General features: G+C 42.0%; 1 protein-coding gene across 1 annotated transcript; it reads right to left on the bottom strand.

Moving 5' to 3' along the window:
* Nucleotides 1-56: 56 nt before the first annotated feature.
* On the bottom strand, nucleotides 57-7,873 carry LOC116392188 (homeobox protein unc-4 homolog). Its single transcript, XM_031863400.1, has 3 exons — nucleotides 7,268-7,873; nucleotides 6,422-6,597; nucleotides 57-3,780 (listed from the first exon to the last, which is right to left on the bottom strand). Exons 1-3 carry the CDS (start codon nucleotides 7,521-7,523, stop codon nucleotides 2,665-2,667), a joined length of 1,548 nt encoding a protein of 515 aa, XP_031719260.1. The 5' UTR covers nucleotides 7,524-7,873; the 3' UTR covers nucleotides 57-2,664.
* Nucleotides 7,874-23,485: the final 15,612 nt, after the last annotated feature.

Genomic DNA, 23,485 nt, shown 5'->3' with positions numbered 1-23,485 from the left:
CTCTCTATCTGTCTCTCTCTGTCTGTCTGTCTGTCTCTCTCTCTCTCCCCCCCCCCATAGATGCCATAGCAGATAGATAGGTGGATAGAAGTTATAGTCTGATTGATCATGTTTCTGGTCGGACACACAGGCCTTTTCTTCCCAAAATGGACAGAAAAAGTAAGAATGTGTCTTGTTACATGCAGACATGTTTTTCCTTTACACGAAAAGAGCATCCAACGCGCTAAACCAAAGCTGTTTCTACAGCGGATTTGCACCATAATCTGTTCGAGTTCTACTTCTAAAAGGCATTTCGCCTCCAGATTTATTGCACGTCCCTGATTGTGAGGCCTTTAATTAAAGCCACAGGTCCAAATGAACATACAGCAGATGTAGTGAGATACTTAGATGGGCTGTATGTTGCCTCTGATGATATGGAGGCCCATGTCCAAAGTAAAATCATAACCCTATTTTTCAGTTCATTCATTTTGAAAAAAGGGCCCATAATCTACAACAAGGGCGCACTTTATGCGCTCGTTGTCTCCACACGTGCACTCACAGCACAAACACACTATAAAGGCCTTGCTGAAGGGAGATCAGACCTATATTTTCTAATTAATCACACTCTTGAAGCCAAACGATTATAATAAAAGCGTTTCCTCCCTCCAAAAAAAAAGGGAAAAAAAGAAAGAAAGACAGAATAAAAGTAGAAATTTCACACCGCGCACGCGGAATGAACGATTTAATGTGATTGTTTCGGTCGAAGGGGACGTTTCCCGAGGCCTTGTGGGGAAATAATGTCCTTATGAATTAAATAATAGGGTTATTACTTTCATTGATTTTAGCTGTCTGGGAATTTAGTGTTCAGCTCCGGTCTTAACCCATCCTCCTCCTGCTGTTTTTCACTCTCGCTCCCTCCTCGTCCTCTTGTCTAATTATTTTCCTATAAGCCCCCCGCTTCCTACAGCGCAAATAGCAGAGTCACTGAGCGAAAATTATGTAAATATTATTAAAGGGACTCAGGCACGGAAATTCATTTTAGGTCGGCGCTGCAAAGTAAAGCTCTGTCCCTCGGAACCCCCTCAATTTATTTGCAAATAAAGGCGAGGTGACCGGGAGGGATCAGGGATATTTAGCCGGGCTGTCAACGCGCCTCCTCCGCGCACCGGCTCGCCAGAATTAATGGTTTTAATAATTGGGATTTCAGTTCCCAGGGAATTGGTGGCGTTTACACTTCATAAGCTAAACACACTATTTTCCCTAACGGGCGCGTGTGCGCACGTCGGCACACACACACACACACACACACACACCTGCACGTTAAGGAGAATCCGTCTCCTCTTCTGTCCCACAACATCTTTTAATTCAGCCATTCTTCACTTTCTTTCTTACTTTTTTTTTTTTTTTAGCTCAGCCAACAATTGGTCAAATAATATTAATGCAAGCCTGGCACATCACCCCCCCTCCTTCCCTCTCCTATATCTTTATCTGTCTCCCCCCGAGGGACTCGCAGTCCTATTAGAACAAATGACGAGGGGGCCCCGGCGCTTTTGTAAAAAGGCGCAGGCAGGCGGGCGCGCGCCTGTCCTATTATGTGCGACACATGATCAATAGGGCGATAACGCAGCAACATCAATATAAGCGACAGAACAATGAGGGATATCATCGAACATCTATCTTAATATAGCCGACTACAAGGGCCGTCTGACAACCGCGGCAGCTCATGAAAATTCCGCCCCACGAATCTACCGCCATCTCCTCCTCCTCCTCGCGCTCAATAGACTATGCGCACACACGCACACAAACACACACACACACACACGATGCAGCTGGCGCGGCTATTATTTTCCCATTTCAATTTGACACCCCTGCCTTTCATGCTAATTCTATTATTGTAGGAAGTTTATGTGATTCCGTATCACTAGAAATCGGTAATGTCTAATAACCCTTTGGGCTGAAAGGAGGAAGAAAAAAAAAAAAAAAAAACACTGCCTCGAGACCCGTGGCAGCCAGTGGGAAAATAATTACTTTCATATCAAAACTCAGCAGGAGGCGCAGGGTCCTATAGCCCGCGGCCACTAACCTCATTCCAGCTCGGCCTTTCAAATGAATAAATTTGTTAAAGCAATAAATACAAACAGCCAGACGGACTTGAGGCCCAGCTCTGGCTCACTACACAGAGAAAAAAAAGAGGATTTATCTGCTGTAACATGACAAAGCTCCATCCACATGATCCAAGGTTCCGCCACACAGCACCCCCCCCCCCCTCAACAGGGCCCTAGAAAGACAGTGATTCAATTAAACAATAACTTTATTTATCAAAATGTTCACATATAAATATCATTTTCTCGTTTATACAATATCTGAGGATCTTTGTTGTGTGTAACGGTGTTTATTGTGGCCGAGTTTTTTTGTTACAAGTTGGTCACCAAAAACAGAGAGAAAGAACCTGCTTCTAGGTGTTTAGGCCCTAAAGCCTGAATGGGAGGGACAGCCGCAGCTTTTTTGGGGGGGAGGAGGGGGGGGCATCTGGATTGGTCACACATTATGATTAAAAAATAGATGAGAATTAAAGTCTCCTGATTCCTGATATGTTTTTTCGAGTGTCTCAGCAGAGCTTTGGGAATGTTTGAATAGTCTGAGCGGTGTTCCTGGTCCTTTGTTTATGTTTGCTCCTCGCAAGTGTTAGTCCATATCGACATCCTCTCCATCTGTTCCGGGTGTTTCTTGACAGTCTGTGTTTGCCTCGAGACACTCGCAGGGGTCCGGAGACGCTCGCTCCTCTCTCGCACCCGTCCCTTCAGCGCACAGCTCGTCGGCTGTCGCTGCTTCCGTCGGAACTTTCAAACTCCTCTCGTCGCCACTGTCGCCGGACTGCGCGGAGCTCAGCCCGTTTGGTGGGGGAGAACCGGGCAGTCTTCCATTGCTGCGGTCGCCGCCACACTCCTCCATGTCTGTGTCTCCGTCCGCCCTATTGCTAATGTGATCGTGGTGATGCTCCACGCGGTCCGAGGTCAGAGGCTTGGCGACAAAGCCGGATAGGTCGGAGGGAGCGGGGCTCCCTTCGCTCGCCACGCACCTCTGTCCCAGGCTGAGCCTGTGAATGCTGTCCTGACACGGTGAGGCCTTCAGGGCCGTTTGGGGCACGAGAAAGCCCAAGGGCTGATGGGTAATCGGGTAAAGCAAGAAGTGACCTTTACCCACCAGTGTCCTCTGACTGGGCAACGAGGGGAAGTCCAGCTGAGGTTTCCGTCGAGGCGTGGCGTCGGAGAGGAGGCTCTCCACGCTGAAAGGGTTGCGCTTCTGCAGGGCGGAGGACCTCGGGCCTCCAGGACTGGAGCTGTGCGTGCTGCATGGAGAGACCTGCTCCGGTTCTCCCACCGTTCTTTGGTTTTGCTGGTTTTGCAGTTGGTTGAAGTCGTGTCGTGTTTGGTCACAGCTGGATTCGGTGTGGTGTCCCCCAGCACCCTTTGTTGCTGGCAGTTCAATGTGAATAGTCCTGCCGACGCTCGACGACTGCTGCTCACTGTCGGTGAACTGGGAGACCCCGCTGTCGCTGTCTGAGCCGCCGGGCGTGTGGAAGTTGTCGCCCGCGAGGAGTTTGTTCTGGGACTTCAGCAGCTTCCTCTCCTGCTTCCGTTTCTTCTTCTCGGCCCGCTCTTGGTCCCGGCGTGCGATCTCCTCGGGGTCCATGGGCTCGCCGCTGCACGTGGTCGGGTGGGAGTTGTGAGCAGGCCGCCCCGGCCCTTTCTTCGTGTTCTCCTTCTTTCTCCACTTCGCACGTCGGTTTTGGAACCAAACCTGTGCACACGTACACACACACACACACACACACACACACACACACACACACAGGTGGAAAATTGACACGTGCCATGATTATAGTTTGAAAGTAGTTTCTTTCCATGTCATCATCTGTCAAAACACCATTTATTTATTGGTTCAGAATATTCATATCAATTTGGTTTTGCAGTTTTGTTGGGGTTGGTGCTAAAATGAATGGATTATTATACCAGATAATTCATTGTCAACAATTTTGATCAGCAAATATTCATTTAAGTCATTTAAAAATGCCAGACATTTGCTTATTTTTGCTTCATGGTTTTTGGATGGATTTGTATTCATGTATTTTTGTAAATTAAATATCTTTGTGTTTTGGACTGTTGGTTGGACAAGAAAAGGCAAATTGAAAACAACTTTTGGGCTCTGTGGATTTACAGACTAAACAATCCTAGTGAATCAACAATAAACACAAGTGTGGGCCAACAATACTGTGCAAGTCTTTATAAAACAGCGCATTCATTTCTTTGAGGCTGGACTTGTAAAACTACATCATGCATATACCACTAACATAAACACCTCCACAATCTGATGCAACACATCCCTGCAATAAACACTTCCTGTACGGACACCAAAATGTTCACTTTCTGCCAGCTGCATCCCAAATTATCTGTCATTTACGAGGACGAGTTTGTGTATTTGGGGTTATTTTCTTGGATTAAATTGTTCTTAATAATGTATCCCCCTCCAATAAAAATGAATGCAGCAAAATGTCACTTCTGGTGTGTGTGTGTGTGTGTGTGTGTGTGTGTGTGTGTGTGTGTGTGTGTGTGTGTTTAGACAACAACAGACCTCACACCTGCCACAGCAGTGGTGATAAATCAGTGTCAGAGCGCTTATCAGATGGTAAGGACAAAACCAGATTGCCTACAAATCCAAACAAATTCCACAAAAGCCCTGAGACAAGTGAGATCACTGCCGCCTGCCGATCAGTGTCTTAGTTTACTGCAGCCTTGAAGGTGTGAGGAGAAGCCTGCGTTGGGTTACTTTGGGTCTCAGCGGTGGACCAGCAGATGCACACAGATGTGCCGCTGTTAATTACCAGTGAGTCTGCGTAATGGGTAACTCCGCCAATTTACATCTAATTGTACCGTAGCGAAATCAGCCATCGGTCTCTGTATGTTCCCTCGCGCGCAGCCCTCCGCTCATACGGGGCTTCAACACTCCGGCTCTCCTCCGCACCGCACCGCGCCGCGCCGCGCCAAGAGACGGAACCTCCACCCGCCCCGAGAGCCCCCTCGCTGCCGGGCCTCTGGGCGCGCTCAGGGCCGCATGTTCGGCGCTGATAACAGCCAGGAGTTTAGCATGCGGGAGAACGATCCGCGAAACGTTGCATAATAAGGACGGGACACCGACATCCTGTGCGACAATGGCGCTTCTTATGAATTGTTAATGTTGGTTATATCTTTCCCCCGCAAACCTGGTGATAAAGGCGCGCTAAGCAGCTTGGGGGAACAATAATCTGAGGTTTAGGAGCGAAATCCCCCAAAACAACATGCAGCAACCGGGAGCTCTGCTTCCGTCCCGCTTTTTGCTCGTGCATGCGAATTGTATGTGGCTCAGAAATACATGAATATACGTTAAATGACATAGAACATCATACATGGATGCACAGTTTCTACATGCTGAGCAAATAACAGGCTACGTGTTAAACCTGTATGTCTTTCTTGTATTATTATCATTATTATTATGATGCTATTAAGCTATTATTATCAGATTAAATATCATGGTGGAATGTGAAAGATGGTTGCATCATCTTTAACAAAATTACATGTATTTTGATCCTTTAATAAAAAAAAGTTATCATAAGGTCTTGCATTTTGTTAAATTGTAATAATTTTTTTCAGCTTTTTAGCATCACTAATCACAACAATATTACTATTATAATATAATATTCATTATTATTTAAACAATCATATTTGTACTATTATTATTTGTTAATTGATGTGTAAAAAGTGTAAATATAGGCTAATCTTAAAATATTGTACATACTTTTACTATCATTTTGTGTATTTTGTCAATACCAAAAAATATGTATTTTTAAATAATAGTAATGATAATAATGATATTAGTAATGATAATAATGATAATAGTAATAATAAAAGGATATAATTAATGTATTGCATTATCTTAAACTTTAAATTGAACAACCTAAACGTGCATGTATAAAGATTACAAATAAGGGTGGAATTGAGAATAAATTGCTGATTAATCAGATATTAAGCTAAATCATTTGATATATAACTGAATGTAAAGGAAGAATTCTAATTACCATTTTCACCCCTTGGTTTGCTCAGTAAATGGCCTTGTTTTTATTAACCCATAAATCAATAGGTGGCCCCCATGCATAATTCAAAAGAGACCCTTTATTGATGCTTTGATAATTGACAAATAGCTATCTGTGTGTGGAGTACGCCTTCACAAAACAAACAGCCATCTGACGTCTTTTTTAAATAACCTTTTGTAGATTTCGACATGGAAGTATCCAAATTAAATGCATTAAAACGTCTGAAGTAGAAACTATATCTGTTTTCCCTCCACTCAACAAAACGAATGAATAATTGCCTCCCAGAACATTTGACTCATTTCTTTGTGTCTTTACCTGAACCCTGGATTCCACGAGGTCAAGCCTGAGCGCGAGCGCCTCCCGCATGAACACATCCGGATAGTGACTCTCGTTGAAAGCCTTCTCGAGCTCCTCCAGCTGCCACCCGGTGAAATTCGTCCGCGTGCGTCTCCTTTTACAACCGGGACTGTCCTTATCCGGGTCCCCAGAATCTGCAGGGGTCGACGTGTGTGTGTTTGTACAAGCGTGTGTTTGTGAGTGTGTGTGTGTGTGTGTGTGTGTGTGAGTGAGTGAGTGAGTGAGAGAGAGAGAGAGGAGAGAGAGAGGACTGTCATGGCACGGTTTGCTTGTAAGGCATCAGTTTAGTGTAAAGTTCAGTGTGACCGCTGTCGAACCTGTTCTAAATGTTGAACTCTGATAAGTCATGTCACAAACCGTGGGCCTAAAAGAAACACACTTTAATGCTATTTTTGAGATTTTAAAATTCCAGTTTTTACCATGTAACACTCAGGAATCCGCAGTCAATATCAATACCATCGAGTTTAATTAGAAATTGTTGCCTTTAGTTTAACCTCTATTGCCATTTGTATAGTGAACGTATTCAAAATTAGCCTAAACATGAACTTTTTTCATTTATTTTTTTAAATTGACTAAGCTCCAGAACTTTTAAGCAACATGGTTTTCTCTGCAGACTAACTTTCTAGTAGAAAATCTGCCCCTGCGGACTAAAAACATGTTTCATTTAGCCTAAAAGTCCATTATCCTCTTATTTGGCCATAAAACATGTCACTTGGATTCATTGCACTTCCTACAAGGTCTACGTTGCTTTGTTTCCACACAGCTCTCTTCAATGAGACGTGAGACAAAAAGAACCAGGCCTACCTGAGAGTTTAAACTGGCTGTCGGGCGACAGCAGCGAGTTAGAGCTGACCACCGAGGCCGAGCAGGAGCCGTTAAGTAATCCGTCTATAGAGAAGGAGGCGGCGGCCGCAGACTGCAGCTGGTGTCCGTTGGCGAGCTCGTAGAGGTGGTGGTGGTGGTGATGGTGATGGGGACTGAGCCCGTACGGGAAGCCCACCAGCCCGCCCAAGGAGCCTGCGAACTGGGCGTGAGGATGCTCGAGTACCCGACTGTCCATGCTCGCCCGGGCTGCGGCGGGGCCGAAGTGAAGATGCAGAGGGAGGCAGTGTGGCTGAACATGCAGTCGAAAAAACAAAAAGTCAGGGAGAGGAGGAAGAAGCTGCTGCGAGGAGGAAGGAGAGATGAAGGAGGAGCGGGGGAGAGAAGGGGGAACCCAGGCTGCACGGACCCGTTTCCCGCGGCCACGGTACGCGGTCTGTAGAGGAGCGGCGGAGGACCGGGCTATACGAGGTAGGCTACAGCCTGTTTCACGTTTACGATCCGACCGAGATGTCAACCCTGCTTTTTCTCTCCGCCAGCCAGCTCATTAGGACTCCTCCATCTGCTCGCGGGACCAATAAGAAACGTTAATCGCCCTGTGACGTCAGAGACGCGGTTAATGGTGTAAAGGAAGGCAGAGCACGCGGAAAAGAGAGAGAGAGAGAGAGAGAGAGAGAGAGCGTTTTTTTGTTTTTTTTACTTTCGTGGATCGATCGCTAATTACACCTGGCGCGGTCCTTTAATTCAGCCCTGTCAAAACAATGAGGACGACGCTAAGCCGGCGCGTGCAAATAGCCACGTGATTGATAGGCCGTCTCCATTAAATTCTCAGGAAATACAACCGACATTTACGTATATTTATCATGAGAAAACACGTTTTCGTCTAACTTTAGGAAGCAATGAATCTTTCCCTTCTCCACGCTTTCGTCTCTTCTCACTTGTGCGCGTGCGCGCGTTTGCATTCTGTGTGTGTGTGTGTGTGTGTAAGTGTTTTACAGGGGCATTCAGGGCCAGATTGATCCAATAACAGCGCCTTTATCACCCCCCCCTTTTTCCTGAGCTGTCACATCGCATTTTAAACTACAAGCCTCTCTCCATCTCCCAGAACCCCCCCGCCCCCCTCACACACACATACACACACACACTAACTCCGCATCATTATCTCGATTTTTCACCTGAACAGCTTACACTGATGTTTAGTTGTAAACGACGAACAAAGTGGGTTGTAGCCTACATGATGTGGCGTTTCCAAGAATCCAATATCCGCACATTGCAGCTCCACTCGACGTCCACTGTGCAGGCTGCATGTCGTTACAGGAAGGTGTTTGTTTTGTTTTTTGCAGTCTACTGCTTGGGTAGGAATCCTTTGCAACTACTGCATTTAGAATGTTTTGAGGTTTAATCAGCCTAATATCCATAATACAGCACTTTAAAAAACAGAAAAGAAAAAGCACAATAAACTCTACAACAGCTACTGCAGTTTCTGAGGTCAATATCAACTTTTAAATTCAGTTACAGGGGCGTAAACATAGACATTGGCTGTGGGCGGGTGGCCCAGAAATAAATACACAAAAATAGAAAATGAAAGTAAAATTCATATCATTATATTCTTATTCTACACAAATTACAATAACAATGAATACATTATAAAAAAATAAACTATTTGATGAAATGAATATCTTAATTATGTTAGTGTCATACATGCAGCGGTGATTGCTGGGTAATATGTATGTTGATGTTGTCCAATGTTGTCAAGTCTCTATTTGAGCATGGGATCAGACTATATAGGCCTCCGGTAGCTAGTTTAGGAGCAAAACCTGTCAAGACTGCCAAGCTGAGCACATCGGCAGTGAGAAAAGAACAGGAGGAGAAGCTAAGCTCCCTAAGTGGAAGTCTTTTTGGCTTCTTTATATAAACAGTTGACCAGCCCACAATGTGTGTGCTTCATGTGTGGGTCATTTTCTCATAGACTTCCATACAATCTGACGTCTTTTTACAACCAGAGGAGTCGCCCCCTGCTGGTCAGTAGAGAGAATGTGAGTTTAAGACACTTCTGCATCGGATTCACTCGGCAGAACCGGAGGTTGCCGCCATAGTCCATCCAGATTGTTTCAAAAGAAGCTGGTTGACAAGCTAATTTTAAAACAATGAAGAGTAAAATCATCGTCAGACGATAGCTGGGGGGGGGGTTCCCAGGTTGCTTTTCGGGCCAATGCACGGATTGTTTACCTGCATGCAACCAAAGTCTGCTTGAACGTGATTGGTCAATACTATGACATCAAACAGAAACCAGAGCACCTACAGATTCTACATGAGTCTCAGTTGTTACTGCTCTCTCTCAGTAGTGCAACTTGACTTAAAATCTTTACATACAGTATATAAATGTATTACATGATGATGAATAAATGTGTATCCATTATGATACACAAGCGATTCCACCTACAACAACTTCATTAATAGTTTTATGCATTTATTTTTTTTACAGTGAATCAGGAATTTTCCAAGAAAGAAATAATTAAAGATCAAAAAAACAACTCATTTAGGATTAAAAGTAATTGTTGCAGAGAATCCTGGGGCCCAGTGTTTGATCTGTTAAAAACGCAGATGATGACTTGTTTTACATTAACTATAATTCAGCCGTGAATAATAACTCCATCATATTGACACGTACTATATTTACATATAAATTCACACCGTAATTGCGTGCTTATTCTCCTGGTATTCCCTCTACACCTACATATGGTCAGTATTTCAGTGCATAAAAACAGCTTGGACCACAGTTGCTAAAACAACTCAGGCTTACGCCACATAACTTCTTTGATAAAGTTGTAACTTTTTTATCCATTTCAAACAAAAATGTCAACACCAGATCAGGATTACTAATGTTATGAATCAAATTATGTCAAACATGGATGCTATAAAATAAATAGGACAGAAATAAGTTCCACAAAGAGTTGCACCTGGTGGGGTTTCTATGTTGTTAGCCGATCCTTTTCTCAGTTTGTCACCTTCTGTTAGTGGCACTTGCGATTGACGACATTTGAACTCCGGTTTGCGTTCCTCTAAGTGTTTCTCTTCTTCTTTGAACAGTGATCTCCTTTGAATAAAACCACAATGGACACAAAGCCTTAAATGGCACGGGGTGTCATGGCTAGCGGATCGCAGTAGCAAAACACAAGCACTGCTACTGGAGTTATTGGGCCCCGGTGGTATTACGTCAAACGCTATTATTGCTCCACCATAAGAAACCGTTTCAACCACCGCCATCAACCGTCATCGCGTGCAGCCCGTTGGTCAGAACGGCGAGCAGAACAAGCATGAAATTGGACTTCTTTCTTTGGACATCTTTTGCTGTTCTGGCTCGTGAAACGGACCCTCTCGTAAAAAAAAAGTATTCTCCATAATAATCTCTCAGAAACGCCACAAAAATCACATGTAATAGAGGACTGTCATCTGTGGGTGCTCGCTATGGGGAAAACCCAAAGACACTACTGAGTTACTGAATTACTGCTCCTCTTCTCATGCTAATAAAGATCTCACTGGATAGAACTTCATGTGTCACTCGGTTTTGTGTTTTATTTTGTATTTAGCACATTTACCTTTGTTTTCGTCCACGTTTCCAACCGCCCTCCTGACATAAATGCATTAACTCTGGTGATCCCCTGACTTTTCATAGCACCATCATCAGGTCAAATATTTAATCTACCCAATACTTTAGTTTGTCACCAAATACCTGCAAAATGATTGACTTTTTTTAGCAGACACGCCTAACTTACATGGTGAAAATGGTAAAAAATTTTCCCTGCTAAACATTAGCATGTTAGCATGAAGGGTTGCTTAGCTCAAAGCACCAATGTACCCAACTACAAGCTAACAGAGATGCTACTGCAGCTCTGGATTCTTATGCTGGAATTCTGTTTCTCTAAAGATACGCGATAACGGCCCCAGAAGGCCTACACAGAGAAGGGTGTTATGTGTAACCGCAGGATGCAGACACGTAGGTGAGGTGGCGAAGGACTGGTGGACTCCAGTTCATCCTGCGGGGGACATGAATTTCATGGCAATCCATCCGATAGTTGTTGAGACATTACACTCAAAACCACAAAAGTCACAGGAAAAGCGGGGAATCACCAAAGTCATTAGGATTTATCCTCTGGAGACCATGAATGTCTGTATAAAATGTTGAGGTGCACGGCTAGCGTGACTAAAAACCAAACTGAAGAATTCCTAATACCATAAAATGACAAAGTGAAATTTAGTTGCTTCTCCTCCAAAATATAATTTTAAGCTTTTTATTTTATACAATGAACATTGAATGAATATGAAATGTTTAGCAATATGTCGTGTCTGTCTTGAGGAAAAAGAAAGAAAGAAAGAAAGAAAGAAAGAGAAGGTTACTGCAATCAAGTTATCCTATCGAGTTAAGAGTCTTGCCTAATGCGGGGGAAATGGTGCTCAAATTGAAGTGTGCGTTGGAAAATGAAAGGTTTGGAAATTTACAATCACGGCGCAGGCCAGGAGCAACTGGGTGTCCAGGTGGACATCTTTGGGTAAGCGATGGAGGGAGGGAGGGAGGGAGAGTTGAAGAGACAGAGAGAGAGACAGAGAGAGGGGGGGGGGGGGGGGGGGAGATTATACATATAAATTGTAAGCGGTGTCGCAGGGGCCAAATCTTGCCCGAGGCGGTGACTGCTTCATTTTGTGTTAAATTTCTTGACAGAAAGCCACCCGCGTGCTGGTGAATACTGAATGGTAATCAGAGCTGGTTGAATAAGTGCCTCCCCCCTCCCTCTTCCATTACTGTGAATTAATTCGACTTTATTTATCCAATTTCTGGAGCTGACAGAATGTTAATTTGAGTTGAGATTTCTCTCTGCTGTTCTGCCGGTGACCCGTAGCCCTGGGATTGGCGTGTTGTAATAACCTGAATCTTTCACCAGAAGCTCCGATAATTGTTACCTTATTAGCATGTAAATTGTTTAATTAATATTATTATGAAGAACCATATAATCCCTCCGTTACTTGACCCCGAGTCCACAAGCGAGCAGGCTTTCTGCATTTCAATGTCTAGTTTTTAAATGGACTCTTTAATGTTGGCTGGTCGTCGGGTGGTTATAACCCCCCCCCCCCCCCCCAATCTGAGAGCAACTTTGAACGGCTTGAGAGGGGCTTTTCATGTCACCCCCGTCTCTATCTCTCTCATTGGCTCTCTCCATTCCCTTTTTTATTTCTTCGCCGCTCTTTCTGATGTGTATTTATTTTCATGCTGCCATTTTTCAACATCAAAATCCAACGCCTTCTTGTCATTTGCTTATAAAAGCTCCTTTTTTTTTTGTTAACCCCCCTCCACTTTCCCAGTGGCTGTGCGAGCCAAACGCATGCAGCGCTCGATGAAAAGCAGCCCTTGACATGAGGTCCTGGGAGACCGCAGCATTTAAATTCGCTTTTCTTCCTTCCTCCTCCTTTTTTCGTCGGGCACGATTGACATTGTCAGATGTTCGCTTTAATTAATTTGATAATAAGATGGGCGACACGCACACAAGCCAGGGTTCGGCTTGCCTTGCCTCCAGCCTTCCTCCCCTCTCTCATCTCTCTGTGCAGACAAGACAACCAAACCCACACCGCTCTGAAGTCTGTCCCAGCTATATGTTGTTCACAATACTTGAGCTCAGAGTAATGCAACACAAAAAAACCCTGTGCTGTGTATCCAGTGATTAAAACAACCTGAAGGGGGCGCTCCTGGTTGACGTTTGGACGTGCTGAACTGGCTGCATCTCATCACAATGACAGTAGAAATGTTGAATGTTTTGGAAAGATGCACTTTGTTCTTGTGATATTTGACAAGTGGGGTTAAGACAGGGACAGGATTAGAGTTGTCAAGTTCACTTTTTCCTTATTTGACCACCAGCTCCATCCAGGACACGCAGTGACCTGTGACCCAACCCAGTCCCCGAAACAATGTCGACATTGTTTGTTTCTGCAAACCCCGGATACTCTGAATGTCGACGTTTCACAAATACTTTTTATATCAGCCTCGCATCATTCTTGCTGAAACCGTGGTAAACGTTGTGAAACGATTGGCAGCAAAACTACCTGGTTAAAAATACATCATGGTTTAAATTAAATAACATAATAACGTAGCGTTACAACCGTAACAATGTAACTATACTGTAAAATAAATAACCGCCCTTAACGGACTTTCTTACGTAACGTTAGGCTGTGTATATACAAGCATAAAGTAAACCAGGCTGGTCTCATCCTGCATTCGTAGCTATACCTACGAAAAATAATACGCCGTAATAAGTAGATATCCCACAAAATTATTTTGCGGGAGGTTGAGGTGGATGGGTCCAACAAACTTTCCGCCAGGAGACCGCTGTTTGTTCCACATGTGAAACGAGACGTCAATATTAGTTTATTTGTAACGCAACTTGCGTATCCCAAACAACGATCTTTTACGAAACCTAACGAGATTTATCCTGTGAAAAAGGAAGTTTATTTTAAAAAGAGCGTACAGATGCCAGGAGCAGAAATTGACTCCTGTCTTTCGAAAGAAAACACACGATAAGCAGTAACTTTTCGTAAGATATCATACGAACCGTTTAATCAGGGTACGTTGAGCAAACGTTTATGTTTGTGGTTCACAAGGGACACCCCAGCGGTCTCCTGAGTGAAAGTCCTGTGTTTGTGTGACCCACCCACCGCCACTCCCACCATCCGCCCATAGTGGACTTTCTCGCTCGTTATACTCGTTATTGAACCACGTAACATATTCACCATCATTTGCTCTGTGCGTTGCATTTTTATATTCAAATAAATTATTATTTAGTTGTTTGTCCTTGACTTCATCCACTGTGAGGCTGAAGTGAATACTGATCCGAAAACCGGTACTTAAACTTCACCCTTCAGAAGTGTTTAACCTCTAACCTCACTGAACGTAAACCACATCTCTCTCAGGTTTGTATTGCATATTGAGGGGAAGTTTGAAACAAACTAAGATAGAAACTTTTACAGTATTCTTATCAATAAACCACCACTGCATCAGCAAACAGCTACTACTGCATAAGCTAGATCCAGAAATGCTCCTGATAGGATGTACCGTATATATAACTTGTGATCCCTTAACTTTCCATGCAGCGCCATCATCAGGCCAAAATGAAACGTTGTCCGAGACCAAATACTTGCAACACAGTCTCACAGCAGTTCGTGAAATCGTCACGAAAATGCGATGTATTGGTTTTGTGTACAGGGACGCGAATTGTACCTATTTTTCGTGTCACTTGGAACAACTTTTATGGGGGACGAAATTACATTAACAACAAAAGTTAGGTTAGGTTACGTTGGTTGGGCTTAAAATAACTACGTACAGTTGGGTTTAGGCAACAAAAACACGTTATTAGGTTTTGGAAAACTCACGAAAAGAAGCTGACTTGTGGTTAAATATCCTGTATTGGACCCATCGATCTTCCAGAAAGTGTTCATTCTTTATTATGAAAAAATTCTGTACTTTGTCACATGGATACCTTTACTTTGTGTGTCCACCAAGAAAGAAAGGGTCCCAATTGACTTTCCATTGGCATTATTTTTGTCCTGAGCACCACGAAAGAAAACTGACAATTCGTGTCCGTTAACATGAAACTAATAGATTGTATTTTGTGATGAATTTCACGACCTGCCGTGATACTGGGCTGATACTTGACGTTCTGACTCGGCTGTACTTTTGCGTTGAGTGCAAATCAGCTTAACATTGGCATGTTAGCGTTGCCTCACAGAGCTGCTTGGCTGTCGACTCTTGTCATTTACCAGGATAGGCCACAGACACACAGGTTGCAATGGGTAATTCAGTTCAGCCTCACACTGTTGGCCACTGTGCGGCTCCACAGGAGCAGTTTGGGGTTTTAATCTTTGCTCGAAAGCACCTGATCTTTGGGAACTAAGGGAGGGGTGAGTTTTACAATCAAAGCTATACACTTGTGACCGCACATGAGCAAATAAACTCTCAAAATATATTTCTAACCAAGGTTAATTTGAGACAAGGTTTGTGAGTATTTAGGTTTAGGTTAGAATTTATTTGATTATGATGTTTATTTTTAGGCTTACTTCAGACTCTTTTGGAAAACTGGCTTAATGTTTCCATATAAACATTGAAAGACCTTGCTGTACTTCACCTGATGCAACCTGTCCCATCGGGGATACATGCCCTCAACAATCAAATGTAGGTCCTTCAGGTACATTCACATGAGGACATGGATACACTATGTCATATTCAGAAGAAACTCCCGAGGCACCTCTTTCTTTTTTTTACAGAAAAAATAAAACTGTGACCATGTAGGTTACTAAGTGGAAGGAAAGAAATCTCTACAAAACCCTCAATATGCCTCTTGAGAGGAGGAATCAAGTCATATTTATTTTTTAATTAGCAAACTAAGGTGAAGCAGTGGAGAGTTAATTACTCAATTACTGAGTACAAGTTAATTTTTAACTATTTGAAATGAGGTCAGTCATTATTTAGGCGATTGGTCGATAATTAAGAGTCTAATCTAAATTAATTGTTGGGAGGCGTTGTTTGATCCTTCAGTGCGCTTTGTGCAGTCTGAAACCAGGAGAGGATGCCATTCCAATTAAAAGTGGAGGGATTTAATGTATTGATGTTTAGTCTTTTTCTTGACACATAATGGAAGCTTTGATAATTTAGAAAAGGAAAGAACCCATTTCCAGGCGAGTGTTTTTGCTCCTTCTCTCCACGCAATTATAAACTTTTCCTCCATCTAATTATGAGTGTGATTGTGCCTCGACAGGATATCAGGAGAAGATTGTGATTGTGATTGATTTGGAGTTATTTTCTTTAAATTACCTTTTATAGATATACATTATATATATATATATATATATATATATATATACAGGTATACATATATACAGGTATATATGTATATTTGTGTTTGTATATATATATCTGTGTATATATGTATATTTGTATATATAGATATATATTTGTATATGTGTATATATGTTTATAATATATATATATAGGTGATTAAAAGAAATTAACTCCAAATCAATCACAATTGAATTTTCTCCCAATATTCTGTGTATATATATGTGTGTGTGTATATATATATATATCTATATATGTATATATATATATATATATATATATATATATATATATATATATATACACACTACAACAACGTCAAACTTTCTAATTCAATTAAAAGTAACGTATCACCTGTTTTTCTAGCACGTGTTTATTACGCCAAAAGTGTTCGATGCTTGAAAGAGTCCAAAATGCCATTTTAATTGTTATCAGCGAGCCGGATCTCCCCCTCACTCTCCCTCTTTCTCGCTTTCTTCTGCCCACCCCCACCCCCCTTTTTTTCCCTTGGCTGTCTTGGCACAAGCCTGCACGGAAATAGACCTAATTAACCCCCTACCCCACAGGGAAATCCGCTATGCAAATTAACATTTTCAAAATACAGTAATGATATAATTTGAGAAATGGTGATGCCAATTTTTCACGCACTGGCTCTTAAGTATTTGCATACACATTTTAGCTGCCCAATCAATACTGCTCTCCTCATCTCTTCATCATCTGGAAAGTGTGTGTGCACGTGTGTGTGTGTTTGGAAGGGAGGGGTTAAAACAAATGCACAGATCTGATGGGCACAGAGGAAGAATGGATCAGCCTGTTCGGCCACTGGCTGGCTACTGGAGCCCAACAAAACCATCTGCCGGGAGTGAAACGGTGGAGGGGTGGAAGGAAGGAGGAGAAAGTACCGCACACACACACACACACACACACACCCAAAGAGCTCAGCTTAAAGCCGCTCTGTAAACGAGGAAAGATGTTTTAATTAGGAAGCAAGTTCACGCGCATCTCATTTAAATCACTTTAATGAAAAGCTCAGTCTGAGTGGCCTGAAATGAAAGTAGTGATGCTGCTTGAAACAAAGGTGTTTCCTTTGGTCCTGGTTTTCTAACCTTCCCCATGTCTCCCTTGTAATTCCAATTTACAGTACAAGCACCATTTTGTTTTACTTTGTATTTAAATATGTTTAACCTAATACAAATTATTTCTCTATAAGGTCCCAAGTGTGTCCATATAACATTTGGATTACAAAAGGACCCTGAATATTCAGCCAGAACAGCCAATAACGATCACATTCATCAAGAGAAAACCAATAGATCAGCTGTGTGCAGTCTGCACTTCATCCTATTTACTACGAGGTAGTCTAGGTACGAGCTGATCTGTTGATTCATGCATAGTTATTCCTGAAAGAGATGTGTAAAAACATCCTTAATGTTTCTATACTCCATATCCTGTCAAGGCATTGAACATAACACTGGGTAAAGAAATGTAAAGTCTACAAAGTTAAGTAGATCAGTTTTCTGGACATCCTTACAAAGCTTCATCATCGTTTGTCCATAATTTAATGAGCAGATCAAAGAGTTGGTGCCAGTAAAACTAACAATATATATATTGCTAATCCTCAGCAGTTGCTTATATTACCAACTCTGTAAGTGTTTTCTAAACGAGTAAAGCGTTCCAGTCCAAATGAGAGTTTTCAGTGTGTACATTGTGCTGCTCGTCACTGCAAACAGACATCATTACATGTATGATAGATTAATACATTTGTGGGATTTTCTATATAGATTCTCATGTGTCTGAAGGTGTTTCTTAAATCCTCTCTGATATGAACTACGCACAGGAACCCTCTTTCGGTCCTGGTTCGTTAGTTTATATTTGAGTGGAAACAACAGAGTTGTGCTTTGAGTTTAACAGTCTGGATTCTTTTTGTTGACACGCGAGCTTCAAGTTTTCAGAATTGTGTGCGTGTATAGTTCCGTTTTTTGTGTCTTAACAATGGAGAAAAACCGTAGTGTATTGTTCAGGAATGTCGCCACAGATTGTAATGATGCAATATAAATATTGCAATACTTTCATCAGTGGACGGTAGGCTCAATCACCATTGCATTACCTCCTTTAGCGATCGATAGTGACTTAACAGATTGCACTTTAACGTCTGATATTTGAAATCATTGATATCATCTTCATCCACTGATGAACTCTCAAGTGCATAGAGTTAAAGCTCTAGTATAAGTTACAACTACAGACAGACTCAATTGACATAATGAAACGGAGCCACTTAACTGTGTAAAGTCACTTAAACCTCAATTTTGTGTTTGCTGGAGGAAATAAAATGATCCTGCTATAAGGCCCTTTCTCTTTTACTCTGCAACTAAAGTCCAGTTCTCTCTATTAGTCAAACAACCGCGTTTAGAGTCGTACAGCCTTTTCTTTTTTGTTCTCGTCATGACAGCGTGCGATGGCACGCAGCCAAAATGACAGGACAGTTTAAGCAATTAATGCTCAAAGATATCAGCCAGTGAGTGAACTCATTTCAGATAAACTGCCAGTCCACCAAGCGCCGCCTTATGATACCCTCTGGAATATCCCATCCTAACATATGCCTAATTGTTTACTACTGCTTGTTTACATAAATACAAAATGTTGCAGGGGAGGAGGGGAGAAGGGAGGGAGGGGGGGGAGAGGAGAGTCAGTACACTTTAAGACAGAGCCGGAGAATTAATAGCAATTTGTGGCAGATAATTACTTATCAATTAAAGCTGTTATCCTGCCTAATTAGGCAACGTTCATTAAATTCAGCCAATTTAAACCTTAATCAAAGTTAGCAGGGCCTGACAGCTGAGCGAGGTTCAGTGGAGGAGCGCCCCCCAGTGGAGGACAGGGGAGGGACCAGTCCCTGGGGCTGAGTCCATGTGACACTTTCATTCATTTCATTTCATTCAGTAAAGCATTAAGAATGGATCACAGTGAATGACTTTTTATATGTTTTTTTAATTTTCCTTTGTTATTGTTATATTATTATTACTAATATTAGGCTACTGTTGTTGTTATTAATGTTATTATTATAATTATATGATGTACTAAGATCCTTTACTGAAAGTAAAAGTAGTACTACTACAAAGTAAAGTACCAATTGGGCCTTTCAAAGTATTATATTAATATACATTATTATAATTATTTTGTTGTTGATGGAGTAATGTGTAAGCAAATATGAATGTACTAAAATTTGTAGAAGAATAAAACTAAATGGACGTACTAAAGTAAAACATAACCCGCTGGTGCTGAAACAGAGCCTCTCATTCTGCATTAACCCCTCAGTCCTCCGACTATCTGGGCCGTGCGTACGCTACTTTTTGCTGTGGAGAAATTTGACTTTCCATAAACATATTTAGCTCTAATTTAGGAAAATCTGTGCTGCTGTAAGCACAAGATCAGCTGAAATAATGAAGTTCTGGAGCCGAGATTTTGATCCAGACGAGGCCTAAAGGTCGGGTGATAAAGTATGACCCATTGAATCTTATCAGCTGATCATTTGATTTGGTAATGCACACATTATGCACGTTACCCGAAAAAAGTGACAGTTAATAAAATGACCTGGAGATCCACTGATAAGTAAAAAGTTTGTTGCAGTTTGAAGTTCTTAGTTTTACTTTGAAATAATCACCAGGAGCTGGTAATGAACAGCAGGTGTGTCAGTTCGGCTGATGATGTCACAGGCCTAAACTTCAAGTAGTTTTTGGGAGTAACTCTACTCTAATGAAATAACCAAAAACATGTCCACCTAGGGGCCCCTCCTATAATCCAGCCTTCAGTACAACTAATCGTTCGAAGTAGTTAAGCAGTAAATTTACTGAGTTACTTTCCATCAGTGATGATGATGAGTATTATCATTATTATCATTATCATGAGTAGTAATAGTGTAAGAAGTACTCAGATCGTTGCTGAGGTACAAGTAGTCATTTAAAACTACTCTGTTAAGAGAAAATGTCCTTCAGCAGCAAATGAAAGGTTTAATAAGCTCTCAGCTATGAACAAATATGTTTTGATGTAAACATATGTTTTCTAAAAAAATGTGGTGATTTGTGATTAAAGTCATGTTGTGAATTAAATGTTAAAATGCTACAGTTGCAAAAAACGAGGCAAATAATAGAAACAATTTGAACATTTGATTCAAACAATAACCCAGAACGCATGAACGTGAATATCTGAGCATTTATAAAACAAAACATGGTTTAAGCAGTTTATAAGAAGAGTCTTACTTTTGCCACTGACTATTCAAATTAATATTAATTAATTAACTAACAATATGAAAATTGTTTTTATTCTCTCAAAATACCCCAAAATGTACAGTAACAGTTAAATTAATGGACAAATGTGCCGACCAACCCCGCTCACATTTGACCCAGCTTTTAGATGAAATGATCCGGCAGCATCACTCATCACACTTTCACACATGATATCAAAATGTAGCTGATTCTCATGTCTATTAAGAAGATTTCTAGTACTTCTACCCAGCACAGTTCTATGATAGATTTAGTTTGCAGACCTCTTGCTCATGTTAGCACCGTTAGCTACGAGCCTCGGTTGCCATGTTGAGAGCCTTTGAGAGGCAATCGAAATGCTCCCTTTTGGATGTTGCACTCTTAAATACATAGTAGAGTAAAACGCAGTAGCAGAAAATTGGAATAAGTTAAGTTCAAAGGTGTTAAGAAGTTACTTTCTGATGATTATTGTAAAACATATAATTATTTTACAAAAGCCACTGTAAAATAAATCTACCCTCGTGCACACGTGACTTGGAGGTGTGACTCACTCCTTCGCCCTCTGGCCCGACAGCTCTGCTGTTTTCAAGCCTCCGCTTCCAAGAGCTGCATGCTGTGGCCAGTCGACAACAAAGCACGCGCTTCTCGGGGGCGCCTCGGCACGAGGAACGAGTTAATTAATATTGGCTCTTGTTTGGTCTAGTTAATGAACGAGTGAATTATGCACCTCTGGGACACACCGCCTCCCCAATCGGTTTAAATTATCCCCCGCGCCCCCTCTCCCGACATTGTCCTCCAATTTCCCCACTCTGATCCTGCACTGATGGGGTCCCTGTCACCGACCAGACCACGACACACACACACACACACACACACACACACACGGAGACCGAGGCTACCCCTGCCGTCTCCATCTGTCTGTCTTTGTCCTGCTCGGGTGTATTTTACTTCTTTGTCTCCAGCACATTTATTGACGCCTTTTTTCAACGCTTCTGTTCGACCTCGCATCGTCAGCTCAGGGTGGCAAATAACTTCCATCCCATTAACTCGTTAGAGAGGGGAGGCTAGTCAAACAAAGCTTGTCCGCAATCTGATCCTGATCCAAACATATACACACACTCACACGCACGCACGCGCGCGCGCGCACACACACACACACACACACAGTCGTGTGGGTCAGAGAGGGGGAAAGAAAAAAAGATCCATATTATTTGCATTAAAAGCCTCGCACCGTGAAATTCATTTATAATTACAAAGCGGGGTGTAGTGTGTGTTATGCAGATCAGGGACACGTGAGGGTGTGTGTGGAGTGATTGGCTCGGATTGGTTATTTTGTGATATGCTAACACGGAATGTATGGTGACAGATTGCAATTATCCCGTTATTGTAATTGTCAAAGTCAATTCACTGCAGGCTGCATGACACAAAACAAAAACCGACTTGGGATTCACACACGATTTAGATTTGGTTTGTTTGACCCTTTTATTTTCAATCTTAAAACAGTCTCTGCTGTAACAAACTGCTGTCTGGCCTTCACCCCGGGCTACACGGGGGTTGTTTATGTATTATTTTTGTGCAAAGTGTGGATTTTATCTGTTGTAACGTAAACGTTGTTTAAAGGATCTGGTGAAAGTGTATTTTTTAGATTCTGCAAAACAGTTCTAAAAGGGGCCAACTAGTGATTTCATTCACTGCTGACTGAGTTTAAGTGTTATCCTTATTTGAACACGTAAGCTACAGTTTCCTGCAAATAATATCTCTGTTTCATTGTCAGACGACACGTGGGGCTCCACCGAGTGTCCTGCGTGTGATGATCCCCTGAAGTATCTCAGCGGTCTCACACACACTGGTTCCTCAGCTGTTCCTCGTGGATCTCCAGCGCCCCCGTGTGGTGAAGAAGGCGCAGAGCAGCTAATATGCCTGTCTGCACCTCCCTGTGAACAACAACAATAACACAATACAATAACAATAATGATAATAAAAACATCACTAATAACAATAATTCTAAGAAGAAGAAGAATATTAATAACAATAATGAAAAAAAGAACAATAATAACTTCATATAGCTTCTTTTAAAACAAACTTACAAAGCGCTTTACAGGAAAAACAAATAACAAAAGTACTTCCCATACACAGATATCCAGAGACTAATTCCAGAACACTACTCTGAGGTTTGTCTTTGTGTTAGTTAGTTTAACATGAAAATGCACCATGTGAGCACAATATTAAAGAAGAAATGAAGGTGTTAGGCCGCTCCACACCTCTACAGACTGAATGATTTAGGGCCAAAATACATCTCTGATCTGCTGCTACCTTATGAACCATCCCCGACCCCTTAGGTCATCTGGGACCGGTCTACTTTCTGTTCCCAGAGTCAGAACTAAACATGGAGAGGCAGCATTCAGTTTTTCTGCTCCACATATCTGGAACAAAGTCCCAGAAAGCTGCAGGTCTGCTGAGACCCTCGGCTCCTTTAAATCAAGATTGAAGACTTTTCTGTTTGCTGCTGCCTTTAATGGAACCAGATTCAAGGATATTAATCAATTTCCTGCATTTCTGCATTTTACTACTGTACTTTATTTCTTACACTGCTTTTTAGTGTTTTAATGACTGTTTTTAATGCTTCAATGAATGTTCTTAATTGTTTTTAAATATCCTTTTCTTTTGCCTTATATTTTGATGCTTTTAATGGTTTTATGTGAATTGCCTTGTTGTTGAAATGTGCTATACAAATAAACTTGCCTTGCCTTACGGGACATCGTCCACTATTATTTGCAAGCTAAGTAATCAAACTACCCTAAAGGAACTGACATAAAGTAACCCTTCGTGGCTTTTGTGGACCCTGAGGGTTTGCACATGGTAACATTCAAAGCTCTGAAACCCTTCAAAATAAAAGTGTGTTTCTGACGTGTCCAGGTGGATGGAGGATGATTTCCATCTCCTCAGCATGATATGCTGACAGGTGGCAGCAGCAGAAATCCACTGCAGCTGTATCTTTGTGCTGATGTTGAACATCTGCAATGCATACATCATCAATACCCTGATGGCTTAACAGTTGTAAGATGT

Source organism: Anarrhichthys ocellatus, unplaced genomic scaffold (genome assembly GCF_004355925.1).
Source record: "Anarrhichthys ocellatus isolate YVR2014 unplaced genomic scaffold, GSC_Weel_1.0 scaffold28, whole genome shotgun sequence".
Classification (NCBI taxonomy): Eukaryota; Metazoa; Chordata; class Actinopteri; order Perciformes; family Anarhichadidae; genus Anarrhichthys; species Anarrhichthys ocellatus.
This window is presented reverse-complemented; position numbering and strand designations above follow the sequence as displayed.

Bases quoted from the DNA above. Each gene is read 5' to 3' on its own strand.
- LOC116392188 (XM_031863400.1), bottom strand. From the start codon at position 7,523: ATGGACAGTCGGGTACTCGAGCATCCTCACGCCCAGTTCGCAGGCTCC. The intron at 6,598-7,267 runs GTAGGCCTGGTT...CGACCCCTGCAG, and splicing joins CAGCCAGTTTAAACTCTCAG to ATTCTGGGGACCCGGATAAG. The intron at 3,781-6,421 runs GTAAAGACACAA...ACGTGTGCACAG, and splicing joins TCGTGGAATCCAGGGTTCAG to GTTTGGTTCCAAAACCGACG.